The sequence below is a fragment of the Fusarium redolens genome (genome assembly GCF_020744475.1).
Source record: "Fusarium redolens strain MPI-CAGE-AT-0023 chromosome Unknown BKA55scaffold_14, whole genome shotgun sequence".
NCBI lineage: Eukaryota > Fungi > Ascomycota > Sordariomycetes > Hypocreales > Nectriaceae > Fusarium > Fusarium redolens.
Window position 1 is genome coordinate 1,338,887 of NW_025763677.1, and position 11,260 is coordinate 1,350,146.

Below are 11,260 nucleotides of genomic sequence, written 5' to 3' on the forward strand. Positions count from 1 at the left end.
ATTTATACTTAATATATACTATAATGCTTAAGAACCTAAGAATATAAACCTAGCAGTAATTATTATAAGTAATAAGCTAAGAGAAATATATAATAAACTTAAGACTAAATTAAAATTTATTAGGAAAAGGATATAGAGATACTATAACCCTAAAAGGTTAAAGGGACTAACCTTTAAGGAGGGAGATATAGTCTACTTATCTACTAAAAACATTAAAACAGATTAACTAAGTTATAAACTAGACTATAAGTACTTAAGGCTAGTTAGGATTAAATAAAAGATAAGAGAAGATTAATATAAACTAGATCTACCTTTAAATATTAAATACTACCTAATTTACTATATCTCGATACTTAAATTAGCTATAGATATAATATGCATAAAAACCAGTAATAAACCACAATAAGTCACAGGACTAGAGGTATATAAAGTAGAGGAAATTAGAGATATATAAAGAATTAATAGATAAAAGATATATCTAATTAAATAAAAGGACTACTTAGAAAGTAAAAATATATAAGAACTAATAAAATACCTTACTAATACCTAGTAACTCCTAAAGAACTTTTACTAATAACCTTAAAGAGCAAAGGATTAAAAATCAGGTTCTAGTTAATAATATCGGCACTGCTAAAGGACTAAATATCTAAAACCGCCACATCCTCCTCTTAAGTAATAATATTACCTATAGAAGAATTTATATTATTAATAATAGACTAGATACCTTGCTTATATAATAAACGCTTCTAATAACAAATACAAGATAATCTCATAATGGCCTCATTAACCTCTTATTAAGCCCTAAGAAGCTTTTCCTTAACTTCCTCTTCTGCCTATTCTAGGCAATTAGATTTACTCCTTAAACAGAGAAAGCGCTGTTGGTGCCTCCATTTTGGGCGGAAAGTGTCGCTGTTTTTGGAGGCTTCAGCAGTGCGGGGGCAGGGAACGATAAGAGGGGGAGGGCATGTACTATATACCTGCGTGACCCCTGGCGCGCAGATCCTCAGCACGTGCCGGGGCACTACAGAGAAAGACATACGTCCCCCTTTCGGTCACCCTCCATCAGCGACCCAGCGGTGTCTATTTTCAACATCCCTTTGTGTTCTCTATGTCTCCTGCTGCCCACATGCTGACCACGTCGAGGCCATTACTTGCCGCTGGGGTGTCGACCCTGGTGGGCATAAATGGCGGTAGCGACCACCTTTGTCTCCCTCTCCTTCCTCTCCTCACGCTCATTCCCTTTCTCGCGCTGTTCTTGATCACCAGTTGCTCACGTTCGTTGACTGCCAAACAACCCGATGACTACCAGCGCGACTACAGCCGGAAATGGTCTGCACCAAAACCATGCATCTTTTCTCGAACGCTTCAATGCCCGACAAGCACAAAATCGAGCCGCAAAGCAGAAACCCACGCTCTCGGTGGAAGAGCACGCTGCGCACAGGGCACAGCTAGGCAAAGTCCGATTCATCAAGCCCAGATACTCTGAGCAAACCGAGATCAACGTTAGCGGCATCTTCAATAAATGGAGACGGTACGTGAGAAAGCACCTGCCGCTTGCAACCTTCGCCGTGTACTGACCTCATCCCGTACAGGTACTGCGCTGACATGAAAGTTGGCGAGTGGAAGGCGACGCTCGAGAACCTTGACCGCGGAACGACGCAGGACTTCCTCCTCTACATCTGCGAGCGCTGCAAAATCACATCATGGGGCAGCGGACACGAGTACATTCGCCAGTTCCAACAGCTTTATACGACGATAAATGGCCAGTATATGGATCGGAACGACACCAAGGAAGTGTACAAGGTATGTGAGGAACCGGGTTGGAGCCGTAACAGTGCACCAGAGCATTGCTTAGGCATATTCTCGAGCTCTAGTAACACGCAGCCAGTATTATCGCAGTGTACTCGTGCCCCGCTTCGGACACCGAGCGCCGAACATCGATGGTAAGCCGGTACTCAATGTCGACAACCTACGAGTCATCCTGACGTTCAATATCGGATACGATACATCTGTCTTCCCTGGCGAACGTCACCGCATCAACCTCGCTGGCTGCTATCAGCTCCTGTGCTATACGGGTGCGCGGCCGGCCGAGCTGGTAGATGGTGAGCGACAGAAGCCAAAGGACGGCTCCATCCAAGAACTCTTTGGCCAGAGTGCAGTTCAGTCGTCCTCTTCGGAGAGCAGTGAAGATCAGGATGGCCCTACGGATGAACAATCCAAAGTGCTCCACAGTCTTCTCTGCCAAGAAACCGTGGGACGTGGGCGTCCCAAGGCCCTGTGCTACGAGGATATCCAGATGATGATCGTTCGACACCCGGCCACTGGACGATGCATGCCAGCCATGGCCATCAAGTTCGTTCATCATAAAGGCGCTGACAACAAGCCCAAGCCGTAAGTTTCTCGTGCTTGTTGTCCCAAACAGCGAGCATTCGGGCGTTCTGTATATTAACAATCGCTGCAGTACCATCTTCTACTTCACACCCACAAGAAAGCTGCTCTTCTGCGCTGTTTCCACGATTCTTTCTCTCGCTCTCCACGACAATGCATTCGATGCTCCGAGCTTGACAGATGCAGCCGTTATATTCAGATCACGGCCACCGCGCTTCAAGCACTGCATCCCGCTCCGATGGAAGAAGTCTATGTTAAAGACCCCAGTCTTTCGCCGATATCGTGGCACGGAACTCTCAGCTGATGAGGCGATGCTGTACTCCAAGCTCAGAGATGACATAGGTCAGCAGAGCCTCGACTCGGGACATGAAAGGAAATGGACACCTCGCTTCGCTAGGAGAGGCGCTGGAAACGCAGCTAATGGTGCGTATTTGTACAGCACACGTCCCCTAAATGCCGACTTTGTCGCCATGCCATCACTGTTCCCTTTATTGACTGTATTCTTCACAGGAGACGCACCCGACTCCGTCCGCGACCAGATGATGCGCCAAGATCCCCGATTTATGACTTTTCAAAGTGCGTACCTCAACGAGATTGCGAATTTCGACCTCCAAAACGCGTTCCTAGAAGAAGAGAAGGAGAGCCAGCTGTTCCGGCTGTTCGCACACGTCAGCCTTATGCGCGATCCTCGAGCTACGGCAGACATGGTGCCCGACGAGGTCTGGGCTAACCTGGCACCAGACCCGGAAATTGTCGAGCTCGAGGAACAGCGTGCACGATTGAAGCAGGGCAATTATCGCATCGAAGGTCATGGGAATGAGGAAGAAATCCGACGGCTCACCAACAAAATCCGCACGAAGAGAGCGTACCGCGAAAGGCAGGTCGTTAAAGAATACCGCGAGGATTATTTCTACCACCGTCCCACTTGGGACATTGAGCAGCAGGCACGGGGCGAGGAAGAGGAGGAGTACACAGAACCTGTCATCGATGTGCATATACCAGAACGCGACCGGCTAGCAAATATTCTTTGTCATCAGCCGGATGGCCTGACAGAGGATCAGGTTCTCGAGCGAAGGATCGAAGCAATCCAACTCATGGTGGCTCTGTGCGACAAACGCGAGACGGCCAAGCGTCATCGCGTCCAGCAAAATGTCAGGGCTCAACCGCACATCAAAATCGAACCTACCGAAGCGAGCAGTGAGCCTTCACCTAGTGTCAACCAGTTTCCTCTCCTCATGCAACCCGGACAATGCCCGGACTGCATCGGTGACGAGCGGCTCTCTCTCGGAGAACGTACCTTTGCGTACTGCCGTCCGACCGTCAGGAACGACCACTTCGATGACCAGCACTTGATCGAGCGCGAGAGGGCACTGCAACGTGGCGAGAAGATGGTGTGTACACACCCTACTTGTCGCACCCAAAACCAAGGTCAAAATCTCGAATTTCATACCATGGACCATTTTCGGGCCCATGTGCAGACGATTCATCGTGTGACGCTACGATCATCGTGCCAAGTGGAGCAAAGGCGGTTGCGCAAGCTCAGGCGTCGGAAGATGGTTAAAGAATAACCAGCATGACAAGTTGGGAGCAATAGATACAGTCAATCACAGTGAAAGATAGAAAGTTAGGGTAGCTCAATTCAATCTGGTTGAACCCTGCTTGTTCACATAACACGGTGCCTCTGGCAGCGAAATTTCTTCCGCGGAGTTTCATCGATATTCTCGTACAAGCTTTTTGTGCGACATTTCCTTCAGGAGGGTTTTACTAAAGTTTAGAACGGGCCCTAATGGCGACAATTCGCCAGAGGTTTGCTCAAACTTCTCGGGAAATCCCGACCATCGACATTCTCGGGCGGACGTTGTTGGCGAAATTTCCGAGTAAGAACGGATGGAGGCACAAGGTCTGCCTCGGTTTCAACAACCCTAGAGCACTAGATGCATCTTCTCTGCTACCCTATATCTCATGCGCCATATACTTTATCTGTATCTTTTGACTCCCGTCCTTTGGAAACGAAAAAAAGAATATGTCCAACCTTTTTACCACATCGCTATTGGTCTTCTGCGACTGCCTTTCTTTACGAAGCCAGTTCAAATCACCACTGGGACCTTCGATAGCATTTTTCTTGTTAACGACAATGCTATACTGTACTCGGCATTTATGAGGTCGGTCCTATTTGGTAAATGCGGAATACCTACAAAGGTTGGCGGTGCATGAACGACGCAGCATTAGTAAATAATTCGTGCTCACGCCACTGTTCTTCAATCTCATTGCGTGGCTTAGTCGCGGCCAGAAATGAGGCTTGGCGATAAATAACGTCCTGACATAAATGAAATGCATGATAATATCTGCGCGATAACTCATGTATTTCCTCGTCCACGCCCATCTCGCCCATAAATATCATTGAGTTTCTGCGCGACGGCGGTACGGGTTTGAGGGTGCAAATCTTACTGGACAAATGTCTCCCACATTTGGCCCCAAACTGTCTACAGTGAATTGCAAGCGAAGATCTTTACAAGCATCTGAATATCGTCGGAATCTCGCGTACAAGTTAGATGACGCAAGCGTTTCGCAATATCAGCTGACACGGCAACTGCGCCATTTAATTACCTTTCACACCAAGGAACCTTGGGTCTGCGGTTGGTTCTAAAACCATTTTTAAACCAACCCAAAAGTCCCATCACCATTGTCACCGATATTGGCGAGGCGCTTAGCGTTTACCGTTCTGTCGGGATTGGTGTGGTAGCCGTAGCCCAATAGCACTTGCCGTTAACATGGCCCCTGGCTATTTTCCTGTACTCTGTCAGGGAACAAGTGCGTGCATCTAACTCAAAATGTCTCCTCATTTTGTGACCCTTGGTGCCTACGTTACGTGCAACCGACCTTTTCTTACCAATCACTCAGCACCTACAACCCGTCACCATCCAATCACCTTGATTCAAGAGCTGATCGTCGTAAATTCCCCTCATATTTAGAATTTAATCTTGACTAATGTAGCGAACCTTGCATTATCGTCCCTTGTCTCGCCTGGAATTATATGGGGGCCTAGCGACCATAACATGCATGACCCGGTCGTTGGGGTACTGGATGAATTCCGATTGATGGGGCTGGCGGCGACCCCTACCGAGCGTTTCCACTGCGGATGTTGGTTGCCTACCACAAGCCTTGTTCTGGCAAGACCTTGGTTTCAGCGTTTTTCACAGCTTTGCAATGATGCCCCCACCCTATTGCGTTCTCAACCTGGCGTATCGTTATCGAATCGCAATTAGAGTGATTGAAGCGTGGGAAGCATCTGAGCTTAGCATTCTATCTGACCGATAATAACTTAAAAAGACAAGATAGTAAAGGAGCTTGATTTGGATAGCTAGTCATGTTAATGAGCAGCATTAATGGAAGCTCGCGCGTGGACAGGTAGCCGAACGGCCAATGCTAAGCTGTAGCTCAAAAGTATTTCCGGACTTGAGACGCAAAGTAGGCTTCACCGCACACGTCTCTGAAATGTTGCTCGTCCAACCTCTGAATATGGACTCCAAGCTCCGTCAGGTCTTCCTCGCATCTTGCGACACTAGCGTAGCAATTCCATTTCCGAAGCCTTGCCATCCTTTCGGCTGTCCTTTCGATCGTGTTGTTTTTCTTTGTGATTTGATTGCATAGGTTGCAAGTCGTTTGTTGATTTCGGCGCTCGAACACAAGTCTCATTCCCACAGGTTTCACCGGTGCGATACTCTTTGTGGCACCGCTCTCGAAACTTGCCCCATCTCCAATAGCCGCATTTCCAGACGACCAGGTCGTAAAAACACATCGCGATGCAGGAAACTAGCGACAAGAGGGCAGGAAGATTTTTCTGTGGCAGTTGATTGATCAGTTGTTTCTGAAATGCTGGTTGTGCGATGATTCCTCCCTACTCCCATTTTTGAATGGTTAAATACTAATCATCGGCTCTATATCTCGTAAGCCCACGAATCATGAATAATGACCTTACTGAGTGACGCGGTTAACCAACACACATGCAGCCGGCATTTTTGCTCGTCACGGTTAGGTCACGCAGAAAGCAAATTTGATCATTCGCCTGCTGCGTTAGAAGTTTGTTGAACCAACATCCTCCTGAGATAGTGAACCTGCAGGTGAGTGTGTTCGTAGTCAAACAGAGGAGATCATCGTGCTCTATCTAATTTACCAGGTCCCACATCAGTCCCAAGGCAACAAAGGTACCGTAAGAACCAACACCTACAAGGGCATCCATCAAATCAGGTGCTTACAGAGTGGAGCACGCTAAAGTTCATTACGGGGAGGACATCCGATCACGCTCGAGGAACAGGGTAGTTCCGCGCTCCGAAATCAAATGCGTAGTGGAATTCATCCTCGGCAGAAATTCAGGCACGTGACCGCATAGACCAAATTGAATGGTAACATTCATCAAGATCAATCGCTTGTGCATCCTGACGATGTGAGTCGTAGGCCGGCCCTTCTGATCGCGACAAGCACACACGGCAACCAGGGTTTGTTGTCAAAACCCTTCATACTTGTCTCAAACGCTTCCCAGATCAGCTAATCATAGCCAATCATTGGCATGGCTGGCATGAAACAGGCTGATATGTATAAAGTCCTATACGAGTACTGGCCGATATGGGGTCTGGCCGGCATATTAATGATGGCCGACCGGCCAGAGATGCTGCCGGCACAGATAGCTGCCGGCACAATAGGCATCAGCGGCCAGCACGGGGTAGCGTGCCGGCAGGGGATATATAAATGGACTGGCCTGGGGAGGTCGACCGATACGGACTTGTGCCGGCATGTAAACATGCCAACCTTGCGCTATCGCTGTGACGGCCGGGCTCTGCCATCATAGCAATAGCATAAGGTTGGCATGTTTACATGCCGGCACAAGTCCGTATCGGTCGACCTCCCCAGGCCAGTCCATTTATATATCCCCTGCCGGCACGCTACCCCGTGCTGGCCGCTGATGCCTATTGTGCCGGCAGCTATCTGTGCCGGCAGCATCTCTGGCCGGTCAGCCATCATTAATATGCCGGCACGCTACCCCGTCTCGGCCGCTGATGCCTATTGTGCCGGCAGCCATCTATGTCAGCCAAAATTCTGGCCGATCCACCTCATGCCAGCCCTGATGCTAAATGGATTAACTGCTACATACATGTAGATATTAATCACGCTATTTGCTTGAGTGTGTTCTAGCTGTCTGTTTTCCCAAGTAGGACATATGTGACTGGACAGGGTGAAGCTCTCGTTCCAAAAATAGACTAGTACAATTGTAGTTACTTCTGGGTACTTGAACTCGGAGATATTCAATTCGCCTCTTTATCCTCTTCTCCTTCTCTTCAGAGCCGGCTCTAGAGTAACCTCTGAGTCCTCGGTCTCGCTTGCGCTCTCGCAACTGTCACTACTGATCTCTACTATATTCTTGCTATCACACTGCAAGGATCCTCCTACATCCGTTCCGTATTGTTTTGCTACGCCCTGCTGTAAAGCTTCGTCTTGTCGCCTTAAGGCTTCCCATACTGACTGCCGAGCCGTCTCTTCATTTTTGATCTTGCTTAAGCTGCGGTCCTGATTGGCCTGGGGGCTCTCACCGTCCATAACCGCTGGTGAGTGCGATTGGTCAACGCCAGTTGCGTCTGATGTGACTTTATTTCCTTTTTCGAGCCTGAAAAATGCATGAAAGACGGATCTACGCACAAAAAGCGAAGTAACATCCACGTCTCTTGCTACTGGAAGCGAAAAATATGTCATCGTGAAGAAATTTCGATCGTGCTCATAGGCTCCAGAGTATTGACGCCCACATCGGCGAGCAATTAGCTCCCCAGTGCCTCTAGTGGTGAATCTAGGTTCAACAAAATCTGGTCGTCTTCTTCGAGCTGCTCGGAAAAGTTGCACAGCAGAAGACACAAGATTATCCAGGTCCGACCTGTCATATTCGTACTCCGATTCGGGCCGGGCCAAAAGAAGCGTCCTAAGCGCCAATTCACGGTCCGGATCTTCCGATGCTAAACGAGTGATTTCGACAGAGCTGAATCCAAGACGTTGAGCTTCGATTGCCAATTGAAACCAGGATTTAGGATTGGGCCCTCCTCGTCCCGGCATCTGTACCTTTGCTCTATCTCCTCGGAGAGGAGCTTCATCGGTCAGTTGTACTATGTTTTGCATTATGAAGAGATACACCCGTTTCAACTTGTCGAGGAACTCAGCATCTGCTCCCCTTTGGCGTCCAGGTAGGAAGGCATCAAGTGCAACTGCCTGGGCTGTCGAAGAAGATCGTCCTTGGCCCAAGATGAGCCGCTTCAGAACATCCGCGCAAGGTCGGAGATATTTGACATCTTTCTGCAGAGTATGTATAGAAGGAATCAGAAATTTGATCCTCCTAAGTCGGTCCAGCAGTGCTACCCTCTCTGACGTATTGGTGAGACTTCTAAACACTACCCCACTCGTTATAACTCGAGTAACGTGCTCCAAGTCCTGTTCCGATAACCCCGGAACTCTTAGTTGCAATTCCCTTACAGAGGCGGTATCTATGTGTCGCAATGCTGACTTCGACCCCATGATTTCAGTCCAAGTATTGAGGATGAATCTAAAGTACCGGATAATCTCCTGGGGGAAAAAAAGTCAGTTGGATTGTTACATTGAGAAGAGTCTGAAGGTACCTCATCGCATTTGGCTGCAATTATTTTGTGCCACACGCCAATTAATAGATCTTCACGCATAGCAGGTATACTACGAATCAACTCCACGAAAGGGGTAGCCAGGGAGTGATGTTCAAGTAAACCTCTCAGGATGCTCGCCTTGCTCTTAGAAAGTTTCGCCCACCATTCGTCCTCCGCGATTGTGTTGAAGCGACTCTGCACAATCTCCGCACATATACGTCCATCAGAGTACCCTCCAATATTAACGGAAGTATTTCTAGCTCTGCCAGGAGCTTCCTGGTGAATATCTTTTTCGGGGTGTTAATATTTACCTACCCTTTAGGAAGAAAACGGATTTGCTCTTACCTGCATACAGTTCAACGGTCCACCAATAGAAAGAGCGATCGGTGTCCAGGAGTGCCTTCACGCGGCTTCTGCCCTGATCACATCGCACATAGGTATCTGGTGGAAGGTGAAGCATTGGAGGATCTCCCTCTCTCTGCAGACTTGCCAGCGTCAAGCGGGAACGCACCAGGGCCTTCTGTAAAGCATCCCGAGTGATGCTGCCCCTGATAAAATTCTGTGGATCATATCGGTTACATCCTTCTAGTTCAAAAATGTGTTTGAGACGATTAACTTTGGTTGTATCGATGTTGTAGTTGCAGGAAGAATAATCAGGTGCGAAAACAAGAGCATTGATTGCCATTCTGACAATGCCTTGGTAAGTCATGTCGTATTTGCCAAGAAGATGAAAGATGTTTGCGTTGGGTTTTTGGAAAGAAGAAGAAGAAGAAGAATAAATCTCCCTAAGTCTCTTACAAATTGAAAGAGTTACCCAGAGCGGTTTTTGACGGCTGATGTATCTCTTTATGATACTTAAACTCAGGGATTCCACCGAAATGTTGTAGTACAGCTGTTCCTCGCTCATTACGTCATTATGTGACACTACTGGGACCAGAACCCGCACCCTGGCTGATGTGCCGCCCACTGTAATGCCAGGATCCAGTTTCGGCCCCGATAGGCTTCGGGAAGCTGTCGCCCCCGAGACGGTCTTATGAAGAAGTCACTTAACGTTCCTTGAATGCTTGTCAGTACCCTGGGGTTAAGAGCAGTTCTCTGACCTTACTACATTACATATTGCTTACGAGTGATGGGAAAGAGGCATCGAAGAGGTCGGAAGCATTGTCAGGACCGGAAGCGCTAGAGACGCGGCCCCAGCCCACCCAGACTCGCAATCAAACCTTGATAGCCAGGACAGGGGTTCTGAAGTCAGTTTCTCAGTGCTCTCTGAATTAGAAATGTGCACAGCTTCCCTCGCGCCGCGAAGGGTTCAAATCAAAAGGCTTATGAGCGTGTTTCCGATTATGGGCTACATTCTTACTGAATTTGGCAAAGCTCAAGAATTGGCTTGGTTATATAGCCCATGCCAAGAGGGAATGGCCAACGCATGTAAGAACCGCCGCTCTTGATAATCCGGATTTAGTAGTCATTTTCGGTAGACTCGTGCAGTGCCGCATACTTAGGGTGAATCATTGGGCGCTCTACCAAGCTCCAATATCGCATATGGTAAGGCTGGGTTTTACACTAGTTGCTTGGACATTGGGCTCCTTGAAAGGGCTCACAGTTACAATGTCTCTTTCATCAAGGGCCAGAACATCAATTTTGCTGGGATTGAAGCACAACTTTCTTGAATCTTGTCAGATTAGGTAAATAAATGATACGCTGGTCCGTAGTCAAACGCTTCACAACTGTTCTTCCGCTGGGAAATGTCTCTCTTCAAACATGACGTTCTTCGGAGCGATACATATCGCATCGTGTCGGGGCAGTTCGTGCTCAGCGATTGTTCGGGGCTCATGCTGATGGTAGAACTCCACATCCCGCTTGAAATGGCCCTTCAGATGTTGGATGAATTCTGAAATCGATTCTCGATGGCATTTATGTTCTTTCCAACTACCCCCATTCAAATCATCTTCAATAAATTCTAAAACCGTCATTTCTGAAGTTTGGGCCAGCGGACGGATGAGGCCCAATGTGGGAGTTGAGATTACAGCACCCCAGTCTTCTGCCATGGAAATTTCCGAGGTTGTATTCTCATAAGGAATCAACTGTTGCTGAATGGTTGGTTGTTGCTGCACCGCTAGTTGCCTCGCCACGGGCTGCGTCGCCGGCAATATCATCGGTTGCTTCGCCGTTTGCAGCCGCTCTAATAAGTTTTTGGATTAGCCTACGATTCTTCCGCT

The 11,260-nt window shown here is 48.0% G+C and overlaps 4 protein-coding genes across 4 annotated transcripts; 1 reads left to right on the plus strand and 3 right to left on the minus strand.

The window, feature by feature from the left end:
* Positions 1–1,298: 1,298 nt before the first annotated feature.
* On the plus strand, positions 1,299–3,956 carry BKA55DRAFT_693919 (uncharacterized protein; the record flags this gene model as incomplete). The annotated part of the gene is made up of 4 exons (XM_046199972.1): positions 1,299–1,531; positions 1,593–1,803; positions 1,889–2,391; positions 2,462–3,956. The coding sequence occupies 4 exons, from the start codon at positions 1,299–1,301 to the stop codon at positions 3,954–3,956; spliced, it is 2,442 nt and encodes an 813-aa protein (XP_046046172.1).
* Positions 3,957–5,493: 1,537 nt separating this feature from the next.
* BKA55DRAFT_119558 (uncharacterized protein) lies at positions 5,494–6,595 on the minus strand. The gene has a single exon (XM_046184775.1). The coding sequence runs from the start codon at positions 6,185–6,187 to the stop codon at positions 5,951–5,953; it is 237 nt and encodes a 78-aa protein (XP_046046173.1). The 5' UTR covers positions 6,188–6,595; the 3' UTR covers positions 5,494–5,950.
* A 1,090-nt stretch (positions 6,596–7,685) lies between these two features.
* BKA55DRAFT_577427 (uncharacterized protein) lies at positions 7,686–10,195 on the minus strand. The gene is made up of 3 exons (XM_046193614.1): positions 9,387–10,195; positions 9,042–9,328; positions 7,686–8,988 (listed from the first exon to the last, which is right to left on the minus strand). Exons 1-3 carry the CDS (start codon positions 9,946–9,948, stop codon positions 7,702–7,704), a joined length of 2,136 nt encoding a protein of 711 aa, XP_046046174.1. The 5' UTR covers positions 9,949–10,195; the 3' UTR covers positions 7,686–7,701.
* Positions 10,196–10,762: 567 nt separating this feature from the next.
* Positions 10,763–11,236, minus strand: BKA55DRAFT_519820 (uncharacterized protein; the record flags this gene model as incomplete). The annotated part of the gene is made up of 1 exon (XM_046188367.1): positions 10,763–11,236. A coding segment is annotated over one exon (474 nt), but the record flags the coding sequence as incomplete, so codon positions are not given.
* Between the last annotated feature and the right edge of the window lie 24 nt (positions 11,237–11,260).